This window comes from Motacilla alba, chromosome 1A, assembly GCF_015832195.1.
Source record: "Motacilla alba alba isolate MOTALB_02 chromosome 1A, Motacilla_alba_V1.0_pri, whole genome shotgun sequence".
Taxonomy (NCBI): Eukaryota; Metazoa; Chordata; class Aves; order Passeriformes; family Motacillidae; genus Motacilla; species Motacilla alba.
In genome coordinates, this window is record NC_052031.1 from 6,495,392 (window position 1) to 6,514,296 (window position 18,905).

The 18,905-nt window shown below is 43.9% G+C and overlaps 1 protein-coding gene across 3 annotated transcripts in view; it reads left to right on the top strand.

Annotated features, from left to right (window-relative positions):
• Positions 1-319: 319 nt before the first annotated feature.
• CAMK1D (calcium/calmodulin dependent protein kinase ID) overlaps positions 320-18,905 on the top strand; it is a 210,869-nt gene continuing 192,283 nt past the window's right edge. For all 3 annotated transcript variants that reach the window (XM_038155600.1, XM_038155601.1, XM_038155603.1), the window contains exon 1: positions 320-677. In XM_038155600.1, the coding sequence (XP_038011528.1) occupies positions 586-677 (92 nt within the window). In that variant the 5' untranslated portion in view covers positions 320-585. The remainder of the gene's footprint in view (positions 678-18,905) is intronic.

Consider the following 18,905-nt stretch of genomic DNA (forward strand, 5'->3'; position numbering starts at 1 on the left):
CGCCCGGCAGGCTGAGCATCCCCTGGGGCCCCGCACGGGGGTGGGGGAAGAGAAACAGTGACCTCCCTCCAAAAGAAAAAAAAAAAAAGAAAAAAGAAAAAAGAAAGAAAGAAAAGAAAAACAAACAAACAAACAAACAAAAAAAAAGAGGGACTTTTCGGCGGGGCGGGTCGGTCAGGGAGCAAAGTGACCCCGGGACGCGGGTGCGCGCAGCCGCTGCGCGGGGCGCAGGGGCACGGAGAGACGGGGCAGCCCCGGCAGCGGCTCCGCGGGGGGAGCGCGGAGGAGGGGAGGGAAGGGGAGGGAAGGGGGGGGGGGGGGAAGAGAAAGTTGGGAGGAAATAGCCCAGGAAAAGTGACACTCGCGGAGCCCGCCGGAGCGCGGAGGAAATAAAAGCGGCGGCGGGCAGGAAGTGTGAGGAGGAGGAGGAGGAAGGGGAGAAGAAGGAGGCGGAGGAGGAGGAAAAAGAAGAAGAAGAAGAAACAGCAGCAGCCGCTGCCGCCGCGGCAGAAAAGAAAGCAAAAGCCGCCCGAGGGCTCGGAGCCGGCGGCGCGGCATCCGCGGGGCTGCGCGGCATCCGCGGCCATGGCCCGGGAGAACGGGGACGGCGGCGGCTCCTGGAAGAAGCAGGCGGAGGACATCAAGAAGATCTTCGAGTTCAAGGAGACGCTGGGGACGTAGGTGGCGGGATTTGCTGCGGGGCCGGTGGCGGGCGCGGGCGCTGTCCCCTCCCGGGGATGCGCGGTCTCTGCGCGGGTGGGTGCGGGTCTCTGCGCGGCGATTTGCGCACCCGCGGCTGCTGCTCCGCGCCCCGCGCATCCATCCGAGCAAGAAGTCGGAGCGACCTGGGAGCCCGGAGAAAAATAGAACTGTGGGGCAGGAGCTGGGCTAACATCACCCCTAACTCTCCCCCCATGCCCCCCCAAAAGAGCGATAAAAAGGAAAAACCCCAAGTGTTTTGAAATATTCATAGAAAGAGGAGACAGGGGAAGGTTTTACTTGGTAGTGCAACTGTAAATAAATGCGGTCTGACTTGCACGCTTCCCCTGAAGCCGATGGCTGCAGCTATTCTTGAACCGACGAGCAGAAATAATCGGAGTGGATTGGATGTGTTTTAGCTACGATGCTTAACTGTCGTTGGGCTTTATTTGTTTTATTTATAGTGGCGGGGCATAAAGATTAGTAAAACGTTAGAGTTGTTTTTTGGTTTTTTTAAATTTTTTTGAAGGCTGAGGAAAAACACGCACAGATGGTGCAAGGAAGCGGGGTACAGGCTGGTGCCTTTTTTGGCTGAGCAGAGAGTTTTATTTTTGTTGAAACTAATTTTCGCACTCAGGATATAAAGGTAGGGAGCCGGGAGTGCTGGAGGAGCCGGCTGCTGTGTGTGTATCCATTGTAATCAGGGTTGGGTTGTGTCGCCAGGGCTCCTCGCAGCCGTGTCCCCACCGCTCCGATTGAAACTTCAAGCGCGTCTCGAAACCAAGCGCTGTCAATCCCGAGCAGCGCTTTTCCTCCGCTCCGTGCCGCTTCCAAAACACAGCTGAGCAAGTTTTGGCTGTGATATTTGAGTTTCTTTCTGCTTCCAAGGGAAGGCTCCCTAGAACCGGAGAATTTCTGGTCCGTGGGCTCGCTGGTTTCCTATGAACAGGCTGAGAGCGGGAGCCGGGCTGGAGGGAGGCTTACATGGAGGTGGGTCAGCAGCTCCGCCGCGATGGGCTGGGTTAGCAGAGCCCTCAGGAAAACACCGGCTTAGGAAATCAAATTAACTTCTGTCCAGGTCTCTGAAGAAGCAAAATGCAGCGTAAGATCCGAGTGTTGCGATGTATTCTTGTCACCCTCATTGAGCTTTCGCTGCGAGAATTTCATGCTGGGAGAGACGTGCCCTGCCTTGTCACCTGAGGCGCGCAGTGCCCTTGCTGAGCAAAGGGCTGTTGGGGAGGAAAGCTGGAATGCTCTGAGGTTTGTTGGAGCAGCAGGACAATTCCCTGGGGTTCCCACTCTACATCTCTCTGAGATCTCTGTGGTTGTGGCATTGAAGCCACCTGCAAGGGTTAATTTGTGCTGCTGAAGAGCTTCAGGAAGAATTAATGCTGTGGCCTTGATCCAGATCCCTCTGTAGTTAATGGGAGCTGGTGTAGGTCCCAAGGAAGGTAAAGCTGGTCAGAGTTAATAGTTATGCATATTAGCATGGCTGTTGCAAATTAAATTCATTAAATATGCCCAATTAGTGTCTCAAACTATTTACTGAGCCTTCCAGTTTGGTGAGTAAGTCCTTTCTGATGAGAGAGGAAGCTGTGAAGTTTTCAAACTTGACTTAACAGTTAATCTAGAAAGTTTTAGAAAATTAAAATAATAGGATTATGAACCTGGGCCCATATAAAGAAAACAGAACTGTTTTCTTTTCCAGCCATAGCTGAATTAAATTATGAATATCTGTGTGTTTAGCAGCCTACACGTGGGTTACCTTCTGGTTGTGCATTCCTTAGCTGCCAAGGGCAGGCTGATAATTAGAAGATTTGAATCTGAGTTTTGATTCTGTCCTTGGCCACCCACCAGTGCAGCACCTGCAGGTCCTACCAGGTCTGGTGTGACTTACGAGGACGTGAAGCTTCTAAAAAATTTAGGCCATTGCTGTGCAAATCATTAAAGTGCCTGTTCCATTTCCACTGAAGGCAGTGAAGGGAGGTTCACTGACTTGAGCAGCAGATACACAGGGTCCAGGAGCCTAAAGGATGGGAAACATTCTCAATTATTGATAAGAAAGTATTTAAATAGGAATTAAGCTATATAAGTATAAATAGCTTTAAAGTATTTGCACCAAAACGTTTTCCTCTGGCATTATTTAGGAGCAGGGTTAAAATCTGCTTTGATCCCTCCTGCACTGTAAAGCTGGACTATGTTGGACAGCCAACACTTGATCCCACTGGCTAATAGATTTTTCTCTAGCATGTAGTGAAAAAACTTGGCATGTCACATGAAATGTACTGGATTGTAGTAACTGTATTTTGCATTTCTCTGCCATTCCATTTCAGGATGCCAAAGTGCTAAAAGCACTTTTAACAGAAAAAAAGCCCTTTTTCATGCAGCTGTCTTAACTGCCTGTGGTAAAATTGGCTAGAGAAAGAAAAGTATTAAAGCCCCAAATCAGGGAAGAAAGTGAAAAAGAAACTTTAAAAGCATATTTTGTGTCAAGTGCATTGATTTGTGAATGTTAAATCTATGTGTACACCTTATTAATGATTTGGTCTCAGAAAAGAGCCTTTCATCTGGATAAAAGCTCTTCAGCAGATCTCTAACACGGGAGAGAGAGTAAAATTTGCTGGAATTATTAAAAAGATCCTAAGTCAGTTAATCATTACATCATTTGGGCTTCAAGGAAACTCTAATGAGTAGCCAGCTCTCCCTTCCAGAGCTGGAATAAATTATTTACGCATCCCTGTAAATCATGTCCAGCCACATTGATGCTGAAATTGAACTGGATGTCATGTCCAGATGTAAGAAGGCAGCCCTTTTCCACCCAAAGAATGGTTTCCTTTGGTGGCTGATGTCTGTGTTGTTTGCTCTGCTCTCTGCTGTTGGACAATAATGGTTTTTTTAAAGAAGTACCAGCAGTGCAGTGGTTGGCTCAGATGTACCCAAACCTGAATTTAGCCCGTTCTGTATTTATGCAGAAATGAAAGCATGTGCAATCTTCTTTTGGGGCTGCCACCTCTCAGGTACAACAAAAGAAGAGTGTCAACAGAATATTTTGGTAATGTTAGTCAATATTAGTGTATTTTATAATACATGATTATTGCTATAGTTTATATGTTATTATATTGCAGTATGAATGATGGTCCTGATCCATTCTTGGGCTGTGCCAGTCCGTGTGGGACAGTGCACCACACTCCACATGCACAGGTTCATCGAGTGCCCCTTTTGGAACTGGACCTGTTTGCTGCTAAGCCATTGACAGTGAAATTACAAATCCTGAAAAAGTAGCAAGGAAAAAAATAAGCAAAAGAAGTGAAAGATAAAATAAAATCATAGCAACAGGCCAGATCCTCAACTAATGTTATTTAGAGTCCCTTCCAAGTCAAGGCAGGTGTGCTTGAGGAAAGAAGAGGATCTGACTGTTGTCTCTTTAAATTTCCACAAATTCACCTATTGTAGCTCTACTCAGTTCCTCCTGGAAGACAAATTGAGAGGGGAATTGAGGGTCTGCCTGGAGTGGGGGATTTCTGCCCCAGCCCTTGAGAGACGTGAAGTTTCACGATAGCAGGAATCTGATGAGTGATCACAAAAATATTCCTTTTTTCCCTCCACATTTAAAATATATTATGTCTAAGGCATTTTAAACCTTCGATTTTGACATCTGAGAAATAATAAGAAACACCATGTCATCCAGTAGTCAAAGAGGAAGGTTCCATCACTTGATCTGCCTAATTAGATCAACCCCACATTTTTAAGATATCTGTAATTGACATCAGAGTTCTAATATTTAGAAAGGCTCAAACTTAGTAACTATGAAAATACTGGTGGTGTCCTTAAAACTGATGTGGTGGATTCCTTAAAGCTTGGTAATGATAACGGAGGGAGTTGCATGGATATAGCCAAAACATAGTAAGAGCTGGGTGGGAAGACAAATACGCTTCAAATGAGTTTCCAGTGCTTTCCTAAAATACAGTTTAGAGAAAACATATGGATGGTTCTGTTTTTCTCTCTTCTCTGGGGTTCTGTGGTAATTTTTGGTTCATCTGCGTCGCTTCCATGCTCTTTCACCATTTGATAGGCTCCTGGCTCCATGGCTCTTCCACACACCAGTGCGTGCTCGTTCGTGCTGTGGGATGAAGTCACTCCTCATTCTCCTCTCACATCTCTTTTCTCTCTCACACACCCACGTGCACACGAGCACACACCTCGTCACGAACCCGTCCGTGCTGCCTGCTGTGTCTGTGCTCTCTGTCTGCTGTGTCTCTGTCCTCTGTGTCTGCTGTGTGTCTGTCCTCTGTGTCTGCTGTGTGTCTGTCCTCTCACATCCTTCACAGTGCCTTCCCCTCCCTGCAGCCTCACCCTGGCACTGCTGAGCTCCTCCACCTCCTGCTCCTGGTTGGGTTTGGGTGGTCAGACCCTCATGGGGGCTGTGCCTTGGGCCAGCCTCGGCTCCCAGAGGTGAGGAGGTGCTGGTGGCAAGGACAGGTCCTGGCAGGGGTCCCTCTCTGCAGGGCAGGGGCTGGGAGGTACCAGAGGGCTCAAGATCTGGTTGCCTCTGGTCAAAGATGCTGCCTTTTCATGCCAAAAGCACTCGTGTTGGGCTCACACAACAGATCATCCCTCTTCAGCATTTAACTTGGGACACCATGCAAGTTACTCAGCTCTTCCCTTCCGATTTTGGAAGTTCTCAAGACATGAAGAAAGGTTGATAATTGTGTTTTCCTTGACTCGATGCCCCCTGTGATGATTGAGGGGTTTGTCTGATTTTGGAGTTTCTGCTGACATTACCAGCAATTGCTGCCTCTCTTTTATGACACCTCAGTGAGGCAGCAGTGGCTCTGTCAGATTGTTCCATGTTTTCCTCAGTTCAGTATTTTCCCTTTTTTTTCTTTTAATTAAAGAAACATTTCACCTAAAAAAAAAATAATCTTCATGGCAGAAAATGCAGTAGGTTGAAATGGAGGTGCAGGTTTTCAGGAGCAAAGCTGATGAATCACTGGAGCAAACCATGAAGGCAAGTGGATCTCATCTCCTCTGGGATGATTTTCTGGGAGCTCTGAAAGCTCTCAGGCTACAAGCAGCAGGAAAGTGCCTCTTGTCCATGTTTACAGAGGAAGACAGTTCATGGTCATTTCTGACCTTACAATCCATAACTCTGGGAATCTCGCTGTCAAACCCATGTGGGGTCAGGGATAATTCCTTCTAAGAGGTGCTTATAGTCCCTCTCTCAAATCTGTGGGAGGAGTGAAAGCTGAGGTCCAAATATTAATGTTTAACTTAGTGGTGTGAAACAGCTCAGATGTTTTAGTTTGTGTATTTCATTTAGTGAAAGCAGAAAAATGCTGTTAGGTCTCCTTTAAGGTGATGCATTTTGTTTTAAACCAAGTAATCCTGTTTGCCTTCTCCTGGCATAGGTTTCTATCCAGTTTGTTCTTGAAGGCTTAAAAATAATGAGTTAGTATCTTCTGATGTAAATTGTTGGTCTTCCTTGAACAGTTACAGAAAATAACAGGTTTGAGGGTTCAGCTGGAATTGAAATGGGAAAGAAAGAAAAGCAAGATAGCCAATGGATTTAAAGGCTGATGGTGAGGATTGGGAAAAAAATTGGCAGCATTGGTGGGAAGGGATTTTTGACAGCTCTCCAGCTCTGGTTCACAGGTGCATTTTGCAAAGTGCTTGTTTGGGGCAACAGTGTGGCCTAAAGGCCAATTTTCTTTCATCATGTGAAATTAAGGTTTCAAAATACTCAATAATCAAAAGCTTTCAGGTGAATACATAACTCTGGAGACACACAGTTGCTGTATTGTCGGCTCACATATGTGCTCATGCTTTCTTTGTCAGCCTGTCTGCTAGTTTTGATGCCTTGCCTCATTTTTTTCCCTGCCTTGTCTCTTTTTCTGAGGATATTCTCTTTCAAGTACACCTTGGTCCTGCCTGAGCTGCCTGCTGCCAGAGGATGCCTGCTCCCCTGCATGCCTGTGCAGCCAAGGAGGGTGCTTGACCAGCAAGGGGACAGCAAGATATTAGGGTTGGGTCGGAACAGACAGTTTGGGTTTTCTCCCGTTACTTTTTGCTTAGGAAAATGTGATCCTTGCCTCAGGCAACACTTAATCTCAGTCCTCAGGACTTCAATGTAACAAATATCTGTTCCACAACTTCTCTTTGTGTAGGGCGAAGCATGCCCAAAAACATTGGTGGTGTTTGGCAGCCACAGTGGTAGCTGACACCCCGAAAGCTCCCAACAAGCAAACCCAGAGGGTGGAGAGGTGGTGGACGGAGCTGAACCCAACTCTTTGGAGCCCTACAGGAATCCTTTAACCAAAAGTCTCTTGTTCCCATCACAGCCACAACACAGTGGGTGTGAGAGCCTTCTTCTCCTGCCATCTGGAGCAGCCTGTCTGCTTCCTTCACCCTCCATCTGCTTTCACACAGGAGCTGAAAGATCTCTCTATGTATGTCTTCCTTCCTTGTTGCCTCTTTTTCTCTCCACCTTGGTTACTGACCTCAATTATTTTTGTTGTCCTTCACACCCAGTTCTCCTGACTACGTGCAGAATATTAGTTGGGGTTACTTAATCCTTTCAAGCATCCAAGGATACAATTAATATTGAATAAAGTAGTATTGTTTTGGTCTGCTTGACAAGAACAGGCATTTATAATAGGATTCTGGATTTATTGCCAGTAATGGTATTCGCTTAACCGGTGACTCACAGTTTATATTCATGATTACTTAATAGGACCTAATTTTCTAGTCATTTTAGATAGCAGGAAAACAAGTTGGAACTAAGTGGGTGCTGTTAGTAAACAGGTAATGAGTGAAAGGAGGGATAAAAAAATTCCTCGGGGCAGCGATCTGTCATTTTCATTGGAATTCAAACCACCTTGCATTTCAGTGCTTCTCTGTAAATAATAATTAACAACAATAACAATAATTTGCAAACATATGTGTGTGATTGGGCTGTTGTTGAGTGACAAATAGCTGGCTTAGCAATCAGAATATGTCTCATTTCTAGCAATCATAGTGTTCCTTAAAACCTTTCCATCAAATCTTAACACCAATATGTTTTTTTTTATTATCTGACTTGGCGGTTCCTATAATTTTCCTACGAGTGTTGTGCCAATCACTTTTGAAAAAGAAAGCTATAAATAACAGATTGTTAATAAACTTTTGAAGGCCCTTTCACTGATGTTTCCATGTTGAAAGCTGCATATTGAGTTTTATGCCAGAATTACTCACCAAACAGATTGTACAAGGTTAAATCAAAATAATACTCTTAAGCAGAATTTTTTGGCTGAGTTAAAAAGCCTTTTTTCTTCTTCTTCTTTTTTTTTTATTTTTTTTATTTTTTTTTTTTTAACACTGGATGTGCTAAGAAAAAGCTACTAGGAAGCTCTGTTTTGGGTCTGATCTATGTGTAGAACAGCTGAGCCCAGTGCTGGGGATCCTCTGTAACAACAGCTCACTGATTTTGCTTGATCTTTTCCTGAGCAATATCATGGGTCCCAGTTAAAATATCAATAGGACAACTGGACTGCATAAGATTAGTTCCTAAGATACCTTTTTCAAGAGTGAAATGAGAAGAAGCACGTGAGAGAAAACATGCTGGCTTGGTTGTATTGAGGATTTATTTCTATTTCTATTTTGGTTTTCTTATATCTCAAATTGGAGAGAAACCAAACAGTTTCAGTGTTCTTAGAGTCTCAGGAGGGACAAAAAGGAGGTACTTGTAATAATGGAAATGAACAGGGTAAAGAATCGTGGCATCTCCCAGCTAGATCCTTTCCTTTGCACGTTTTTCTGCAGGATTCTTCTCATTTTCATGATCTTAATGCTCCCACTAATTAAAATTGAGGATTTGAAGATATTTCCTTTCAAGACTGAACACCCAAAAGTTGGGAATTATATTTGAATCCCAACTCCAGCCTTATGCAGGGGACTGTCCTGCTTCTTTTAGTAGTGGGCACTGTGTCAGCACCAAGGTCCTCAAAATATGTTTATTTGTATGTGATTCACCCAGGGTCATCACATACAAATCATTTTTACTGGCTAAGGTTTGGAGATGCACAGCACTGTCTCTGGGCTGTTGGTAACAGCGTGGGTGCTTTATTGCTGTGTTGTTTCAGCTGCTCAGAGGAATCCAGAGCTGCCCAGAGCTATAAAGAGCTGGAACAGTCCAGGCAGTTCGTGGGGTGATGTGGGATTGCTCCCTGCAGGATCCCAGCCTCCCAGCCCAGCTTAAATAATTCAAAGGACCAAGCTACAACCAGGCATGTTTTCCATACAAACTCACCAACTGTGACCCTACTGCTCCACTGTGATGGGCGAGGGCAGAAATGATGGAATCTATTAGATGGAAAACTGAAAAAACCCCAAAATTGCATAGAAAATCCAAACAACACAAAAGAGAGCTGAAGAGAGAGGAGAGCACTTAGAGGCTTTCCAGCCACATGGAAAACTCCTCTGGGGAAGGCACAGGTTGCTAATCAAATTCAACCATAGTTGAGAGAGATTGCTGGAGCATCCCTGGATGATCCTTCCCTGTTATTTTGAGTTGGCTTGGAGATTTCCTCCCCCTGCTCACTCTTGTCTTCTCCTGCCTCTCAGTGTAAATAGCTCAGCGTGATGTGCCCAGCCATGAAGCCTGTGGTGTTTTGGAAATTTTAGGCATGGCAAAGTGCTTGGTGTGTGCTGCCAGTGGCACAGGACACTGCGAGCTCATTAAACTTCATTTGTGCTCCCCACGCTGTTTTCTTGAATAACACCTGTACAAATTCAAGGGCTTTGTCTTTCACTTTGGGACATTTTGCAGCTGCAGCCTGAGATATCTTAAGGACTATCTAAAGCTCTGGGATCAGCATCAGCCTTACACCTCTGCTTTAATGGGATTTCTTGCCTTAGGGGTGTAATTAATTTGTTCAACTTTTTTTTTTTTTTTTGAGGGGAAAATCTGACACTGTTAAGCTTTTCCATGGGCTGATGATGAGCATCACAAAAACACCACCTCCTTCTCTGGGTGTAAGCCATAGTGTTTTGAGACACCTTCTCTAGCATAATTACATAGCAACCTGAATATTGCAAAGCAAACAAGCTCTCCCTCCCAAAATAAAATGCTCTCAAATGTAAAAAAAGCACCATGAAGCAGCACAAACCCCTCTTATCTCTTCTAGGGAGAGAAGAGGGGGGCAAACAACACACAGCTTGTTAGCCAAGTTGCTTGAAGCACCATGAGAAGATGCTTAGATAAAAAACATTAATGGAGCAGAAAAACAGTGTGGCTCCTTTTGACCTAATGACCCAGGCACTGGAGCATAAGAGGAATAATTTAGAAGGAAGGGAAATGTCCCCTGTCACAGGCTTGACTTATGCCTTTTAGAAAGGAGGAGGCTATATATTTAGGTGTCAGGGGAGAATGTACCAAGAAATGAGGTGAAAAAATGGTTTTCAAAAGCACATAGACACAGGGTATAGAGGTAGGGCAGGCTGCAGGGGGACTTCTGGTCTTGGACATGTTAAGGTGTATCTGGAGTAATTTTACTGGCTAATTTTCCTGTCCATAGCCAAGTAATTTATGTCATAGACATAAATTTTATGCTCTTAAGAGAGAGACCCTGAAAGAAGAAAAATCTTGGAGAGCTTTGTAGGCAAGTCCATTGAGTGAGTGTCTCTGATGAATCTTGTATTTTTAATGGAAAGCAATGAAAGTGATTAAAGGATTCCTGAGTAACAGCTGAGATGATTTGTGCCCAGAAAGCAAATATGTTCCCTTTTGCAACTGCTGGAAGGGAACATAACAGGCACTAAAGCTGAGAACAGGCTGGTCCTGCAGGTGAGGGGAAAGATGAAAGGAGAGCAAAGGGGCAAAGTAGAGCAATGGGATTCAGCTGCAGCTTAATTGATTCTAGAGACTTTTAAACCCCCCTCCTTGTTCATGAGCTGGAAAAATTCATAGACATGGGTCTTTTGGACAGGACAGCTTGTACTGCACCAGGACACTTGCATCATATTCAGTGACCACCAAAGTGACTGTCAGCTTCAGTGCCAGTGTTTGCCCTGGAGATTGTGTGGTGTTGTGACATCTTTGTCTTGCCCTGCCATGTGGTGGTGAGGAAGGTGGAGGAGCCCTCTGTATACATATAAATAGATACAGGTCTGTGTGTGTGTGTAATATTATATATATAAAAAATATATGTATACTCACATATTAAAAATACTATTTATATTGTGATATATAGAGATATAAATAGCTTTTTTTTTTTTTTTTTTGCCAAACAGCACGTTGTTGGCTTCATTAATGCATGCACAGAGAATGACTTGTGCCATTTGGCAAAAGCTGTTTAAGAGCATCATGAATTTTGTTAATTTATTCTGTAGTTTGGATTTCTCTTCATATTTGGGTTACATTTAGGGGAAGGCAGAAACCGTGTGGTGCCTCCGTGCTCAATTAGCTAATGGGGATGAACCCAGACTAACGAGAAGTTAAAAGCAAAATGGTCCTTCCCTCTCCTCCTGTCCTCCACCTCCACATTACCTCTGCTACAGCAAATTCCTGCCTTCCATCTCTTGTCTAAAACCTGCAGTTTTGGCTCTGGAGGGTGCCTGTAAAAAGTGTACTTAGATGTCTCCTTGTGTGTTGGCTTTGTGGTCACAGTCGATCTTCCTGAAGTCAGAGGGCAGCACAAAAAAGCACAACTGGTTCTTCCTTATTTTCTCTTCAATAATTTGTAGCATCTCAACGTTGCTGTAAAATTCTGCCTTTGATTTCCACAGCTTGGACGTTTTTCTGTGAGTGAAGAGAAGCCCCTGCTACTCAGCAGCAGGCTGGAACAGCAGCATGGTTTGCTCCTTACTGTCAGCTTTCAAACAGTATAAAGTTATAAGGCTGTGCAGGAACACGTTGCAACCCCACAACAGAAGAGGAAGGGGCTGAACACATCCCACAGGACAGTTCCCATCTTCTGGCAGCTCAGCTGTTTGCTGGGACGTGCTGAGAATTTATTTAATGAAATAACACAGGTTAACAGTTCTCTAAAAAGGAGGTGGGGGAAGGGGAGAAGTACAGAATACAAGAAGTTTTATTTTTTTTCATTCCATGGATGCTATAAATCAGTGGAGAAGTCAGTTGGAGTTTTTTTCTCCTTCTGTGTTGCATCGTTAAAAAATCATCAGCCACTACACTGAAATGGTTTGCAAGAGAGACTTTGGCAGGAACAATTTCTGCTGGAGAACAATAAAAAATTAGTAGATGCCAGGTTGAGTTCGTGTGTCAGTGGTTACTGAATTCAACTTAAGAGCTGTAAATGGAACCAATCATCATTTCTTAATGAGATATATGAGAACAAAGAATCACAATGCTTGAATAATCTGTCATGTCTCTATCAGTGCTGCTTAAGCAATTATTCAGTTTGTTCAGTGGTTTGACAGGTAACATGACAAAAATCAATTTATGAAGCAGATTAAATGTAAATATGCAGCCCCCTTTTTTTTTTGTCGTCCCCCCCCCCCCCCCCAGAACGCCATCCTAAAGCCTTGTGGTTTTTATCCTTACAATCCCTACCCAGTCACCTGTTCTCAGTGGTGCTGCTTGGATGAAGTGCTACGTGGCCCATAGTGACATTATTCACCAGATCATTTGTCTTTAATCCACCTCTGGTCTAATGAGGCTGTCATCTGGGCCTCAGTAAAAATGAATGATGCATTTCTCTGGTGTACAGTGTAAGTATGTTTTTCACTGCTAAGGCTGTATTTTCCCATGGTCCTTAAAGAAACCCATCCCTCAGCCCTTGTTAACACTTGATGTAAATATTTCTGAATGTTTTATTCATTTGGCAGCTAACATAGGAGAAACTTGGTATGAGTTCCTTAGCAGCTAAATAACAACCATTGTACCTGGACTTGATGCCATCACGTCTTTTCATACCAGAGCTTTCATCATGTTGCAGCAGACTGTGACTGGGATGGTCCCATCCCTGTTTGTAGTGGTGGAAATCTGCAGCAAACACTGATAACAGCTGTCACAGTGGTCACACTGCCATGTTCAGCAGCTGGTCTTACCCTTTTCTTGTTCAGCTGGTCTTACCCTTACTGGTCTTACCCTTTTCTTCCCTAAATGTGTCCTCAATACTTTGAATGAAGCTGTGGCACAGAAGGGATTATTTTTTTCCCCCCTCTGAAATGTTTTCACCTCTTGTCTTCTTCATGGGGAACTCAGAGATTTTTGTTCCCTGCACAAATAACTCCTGAATTCCCTCAGTCCATTTGTGATTTATATAACCTACAAGATGCCATTGACATACCTGGCTGTGTATCTCATCATGCCTCTTGTACCGTCACCACGTTCTCAACAGAGATGTCATAACAACTTTTAGGGAATTGTGAGTGCTTTTCCTTTTGTTTCAGCCAAGGTGACAGGATTCCAAGAAGCCTTTTAAACACACCAGAGGGCTGTGTTACGGAAGAGAATAGTATTTCTTAACTTATTGTTACCATGTGACTCCTGTTGCTATAAATTTTGAGCAAATCACGTCCTTACAAAATCTGTGATACTGAAAACTCGTATGCTTATATTTTAGCTACATTAATGCATGGCATATGGACTTCCAGTAGTATCTGGTTATTCTGTTTCTGCTCAACATCTTGTATTTTGTGGTGACTGTTGAAGAATCTGAACATGTCTGGTATTTCCTTATCTATTACTGGTGTTGCTGTAGTGTTTAGATTGTGGTTTGTTGGCTAAGTGTCAAATACTCATGGCTTCATTAAGAAGCAGATGTACAGGTCTACACTTTGTTTTTGTAGCTGCACTTTTGGCATATTGCAAATGTCCTTAATTGATTTTGTTCAGGATAATACCATCTGCTGGCATCTGTTTCTGCTGTGGCTCTTGTTGGATACTTGTGTGCATGATGGTCTATAGGGACAAATCACAGAGTGTCAGCAAGGTATTCTGTCCACTTCTTTTTCCTGAAATAAATGAGAGCAGAGTTTGAACACTGGACAACCTATTACCGACATACTTTAATATCTAGATTAATACAGTTTATTACAAAAGTAATATTTCAGGCAAAAATTGGGCCCTCTGTCCATGTTGGACTCTCTTAATGTATTGTTGGTGTGTCTGCAAATATATCAAAATTTGCTGATTTGGAGAAAAAGTGTCTTTGGCTTTATATTTGTCTCCCCAAATCATGGGGGGATCATGGAGGGATGTGGAATACGCTTCTAGATCTTCCTGAAGCCTTTACACAAAAGTGTCTAACAAATAGTCAAAATAAGTGATGTTAAGGTGTCACTTACAGTGTCTGTAAAGCTGATGGTCTTCTTGTAAGCCTTTAACATAGCTACAGATGTTCTGATGTGAAGATTTTGGTGGCAGAAGCAGCACTGGATATGCACCAGATGAGAATTCTGCTGAGGGTGTAAACAGGAAAATATGTGCTGTCTCCTGAAAGTCCAGAACAAAATTCTTATTTTTGAGTAGCCCATTGTCCTGTTGGATTTAGCTCTCCATATTCCACCCGTCCTTCCTAGTAGGTAGAATCAGTATTTATGGTGGATTTTATTGCAGTTGCTGTGTCTGTGTCTGAACTGTGAAATGCAATAGAAATTCCATTTCCTGTCATTCCCTGTCTGTGCTCATGACAAGTGCAGGCAAGCATCAGAAATTATATAGGTCAGGATTTATCTGTGGTGCCCTAACTCTGTTCTCAACAAAAGTAGCGGGAGTTGGCCTTTGATGTCAATAAGACAGCATTCATCCAATTTTGAGATGCTTATGACCCCTTTACCTCTCCAGACCTCACACGAGCAGTGGTGACAGGGAGAAGCAGGGTCATGCAGAGAAATGAGAGTTCGCCAAATACCATTGCAGACAGGGAGAGGGGAGTGCTCAGCGTTTCACTAGAAGTGGGTCACCAGCCTGAAATACTTGTGTCCCAGCAGGGTTGGATTGTCCTTGAGCTGGAGAAGGCCTTTGCTTCACATGGGCAGGATTTGGGTGAAAACTTAATTACAGAGAGCCTTCATGGCTGTGCGTGTGTGTTAGAGCTCATGTGAAAGTAATGGCAAAAGCACAGGTACTCCTTTGACTTTGCCAGTCACTTTCTTTGACCCTGCTGTTGCTGGTCTTCCACTGCTGATATCTGTGGGACTGGTGCTCCCACGCTGGTACCCACTCAGGAGTCAGATCTTGTAAAGTCATGAGCTTTAGGGATGATGTGGACTAATGGTGTAGACATGTATTGGGTTGAAGAGCACTAGATAACAATTTGGGAGACTTAGGTTTTGTTTCTGACTGTGGCACTGGCCTTTTTTTGCGACCTTGGAGAAGTTTCAGCACCTCATTGTCCTGGTTTCCCCATCTGCCAAACAGTTCCTGACCTACTTTGTAACTCACTCTGAGATCTAACTCATTAAAGCTTGCTATGCGAGATGTTCAGAATGTACTGTGCAAGGTGTTGTTTTTGTCATGGTAATGTGGTAAGAATCTCCCCTCTTGTATCCAAGTATGTTGGGAACTCAGCTGCAATGCCTGTGTTTTGGCAGATGATGCTTTGTGGGGAGCACAAAGCCAGAATCTGATCCCTTTCCTAAAAATACCACGTCAAGAAGAGGTGGACAGCTCCACCTCAAAAACACTAGAAATGGGACAAGAGAGTAAACCCAGCTGAAGTGCATTTTGTTTTCTGAAACCGTTCCTGCCTTTCAGTGTGCAGGGAACCCCAGCGAGGCAGAAAGACCTTCCAGAAATGTCTCTGAGCACTCAGCACCAGCCAGTGATGAGTAGTACATGTTCATCACTGGATGGACATTAGGGAGACACCTGTAGGAAACTGAGAAGCCGTGGGGCAGATTCCCCCTCCTGTGCAGTTTATGTTATAAGTGGGAGTCAGAGAATAGCAGCCCTTTTAGCATCATGCTGCCAGCAGAGTGGGATTTGCAGAGCAGGATAAGGATTTGTGCTGCCCTGAGGAGCCCTCCAATGATAAGACAATGTGGTCTTGCCTTGAAGACACATCTGTAGCATTAGCCATGTGTTATCTGCTAATTATATCTTTTAATGTCTCACAATGTTTGTGCTGCTTGAAAATCAGTTCAGTAACTAAAGTCAGCGCAGTGAGTGGCTACTGAAGTGATAAAGCTTTTTGAAACACCTTCAAAAAAACCAATGGAAGCAATTGTAGGAATGTCTTCATTTCTGTGTCTTCTTGGGGGAAAAAAAATTGTACCTGTGAGATCCAAGAGGAATAGAATTGTGTTTCCAGTCACTGTAGCAGTACTGTTCTAAAAAGCCTTTTTGTAGGCACAGTGCATTCAGGTTTTTTCTCTGATTCTGGAAAAAAAGTAAAGTTCATGCATAAATTGGCAAGCAGGCTTTCATTTAAGCTGTGTGATTTAGATCTGCTGGTGAAGGCTGCTGCTGTAGAGCATTTGGCATTCATCAGAAAAATCTCCAAGTCTAAACAGTTTTATTATGCAAAGTTATATAGTTGGAAGGTAAAACACTCTGTCTTTTTCCACTTTGATGAACCAGGCTAGATGATGGATGTCCCATCAAATGTCTCATAAATTTGCAGGGAAGGTGAATAGCTGTAGGTCTCACTGTTCACCCTGTGGCTGCTCTAAGCCCTAAGGGAAAAGGATCCTTAGCTGGGCTGTGGGTAAGAGAGCAGCTGTACTCTAGAAACCATGTGAGTTCTCGAAAAATGTGTTAGAAAGCCTTTGGCATCTTCATGAATTAGGATCCAAATATCTGGATATTTTCATTCAGATTTTATTAGTGCAGCTTTATACTTCTTGCAAGACACTTCTAACAAAGCTGGCGGTGACTGCACTCCACATGTGTGGAGATTTTCCTGAAGTGAATTTTCCTTAGTGACTTAGGGAAATTCATAATTCACTGGAACATTTATTAAAGCTTCACCCTGTTCTGTATGTGATTACTTTGCTCATTCATAGTGCCATGTGTTGACTCTAAAGTCTTATTAGAGGTGTGAAGTCAAAGGGATTTCAGTAGGAGCAAATATATTAAGCCCTTAATGTCTTTTTTACTGGGTATGGACTGCTGAAAGGTGACCAAGAGGGGCTCTCCTGAGTCACTGTCCTCTGTATTTTGGTACATTTCTACATAATGCAAAGGATTTGCTAATCCCAGCCAGAGCTCATCACAGCAGCCAAAGCAAGCCCTTGGTTTTGGGAGGGAGACCTCTCTGTGCTCTGCAGCTGAGTGGGGTGGGAGCTGGGGGTCAGACCTCAGCCCTGTTGGGACACCAATGCCAGTGGGAGTCACCACCTGGATGGAACAGCTCAATCTGGGCAGAAACAGCTGGTGAGGTCCTGGCCTTGGTGTCCTGCACCACCCACCCAGAACCACCCCAACCAGCACCAGTTAGAGCCGTGCTAGGCCACTTTGGAAACCATCCTTGCAGGAGAATCTTGGCAGGGTGAGAGGGAAAAAGCTATTTAGCTCAGCACACAGTTGGTGCACCATAAATATTTTTCTCCATTCCATGAAAACTGCAATAAGGGAACACCAGCCTTCATGAAATGCCCTTTAAAATGCAGTAAGAAAAGTCTATATTAATAGGTTCCTATTTATTCAAGCAAACCTTTAAAATAAGCTCCGAGTGCTCAGAAAAGTAACTTTCTCTATCACAGGCAAAGGAATTACGTTGTTTTTTATTTTGGATAGCTTTATTTTTTCTGGGAAGAGGACTGTAGCAGAAGGAATAACCCAAGACAATAATTTGGGCCTTGAACAAAACCAATTTCTTGCATGTAATTGGGGTTTGTTCTCCTCTGAGGCTGTGCTTTATGTGGACAGTATAAAACTTGGCGGTCTTTCAAAGTCTTGAGGGAACAAAAGAAAGGACTCATTGTCCCTTCACCTTGTGCATTGCTGGATCTGCAGAGATTGTGAGAAGCACTGCTGTTTCCCAGGAGTTGCTGGTTCCTTTAGAGGAAATGAAGAGCCTGGTGGGGTTCACTGGCCCTACAGGGGTTGGGTGCATTTGCCTAAATTTAGGAATTCACAGTCATTTGTTGTGGCAGTCTAGCTTATGTAACATGGGGTCCCAAGGATGGGTTGGGTAGAGTAGCTTCTTCTTTCTTGGTTGGGTCCAGTCCCTTTACTGCATGTTAAGATATTCTGTTAAATAATATAGTCACAAGTCAAAATTATTTTGCTTGGGTTTAATTTTGTTCTCTCCACTTGTGGCTTCGTTTGCCAGATTTGAAATTATCTTGGGAAACTTAAGACAACCTTTGTCAGCCCTCTGAGGTGGCAGTGCCAGTTTTCTCTCCCTGGTTTTGGCACAAATAAGACATTCCTTTAATATTGGTAGTATAAAAAGGAGCTCTTGCAAAAAGACAGTAAAACATCCCCACTTGTACCATGGGTTCTGTTGTGAGAATTTCATATTGGCTTTGTAACCTGGAACACGTGTGATCCACTGGTTCTGCAAAAGCAGCATCTAGAGTAATTAAACGTTGACTACCTTTGCTTGAAAAGAGCTGTCATCATTACTCTTTGCACTTGTGAGACTTTTCCTTTTTTTTGTATGGATACTAAGCTTTTAAAGCACTTGCCCACTCTTTATCTCAGCTGGTATTTACACTGAAAGGTGGTTTAAATCTTGCAATTCCACGTCAGTGCAGCCACTCTGCTTGGAATTACTTCTGGGTCATTACAAAAACCCCAGGGATTTTTAATGCTTCTGTGTAAGTGGGTGATGGAACAGCCTGTTTTCTGCCTTCAGATGGTAAAATCAGCAAGATCAGAGACTCAGCTGGCCATGCACGACTTGGGACGGGTGGTTCTTTAGAGAAATGTGGGTTGCTGGTGGCAGTGTAGGTGGGTGGGAAATGGGAACTCCAGCTCCATAGCTGGGCATGCCTCAGTTCTGTTTTTTTTCTGAACCCTCCTCCAGCTGGCAAAGCCTTCCTGCCTGTGCAGAGAGTGAAGCAATGGTCAAGCACAGGAGCAATGGCTGGTTTTGGTCACCTGGTGTGCCCTGTTGGCTTTGAAGTTGTGTTACTGTTGTCCTTTTCTGCCTAAAGCCTCGCTGCACCAGTGTTCTGCTGTGTGGGGTTGGGGGCCAGAGGGTAAGAACACACAAGAACTGGAAAACCAAACCTTAAATTCCCCAACTCTAGCCAAATAAAATTGGAGGGGGGTAGGAGAGCAGGGCAAGTATGAGTCATAGCTGGATGGGCTG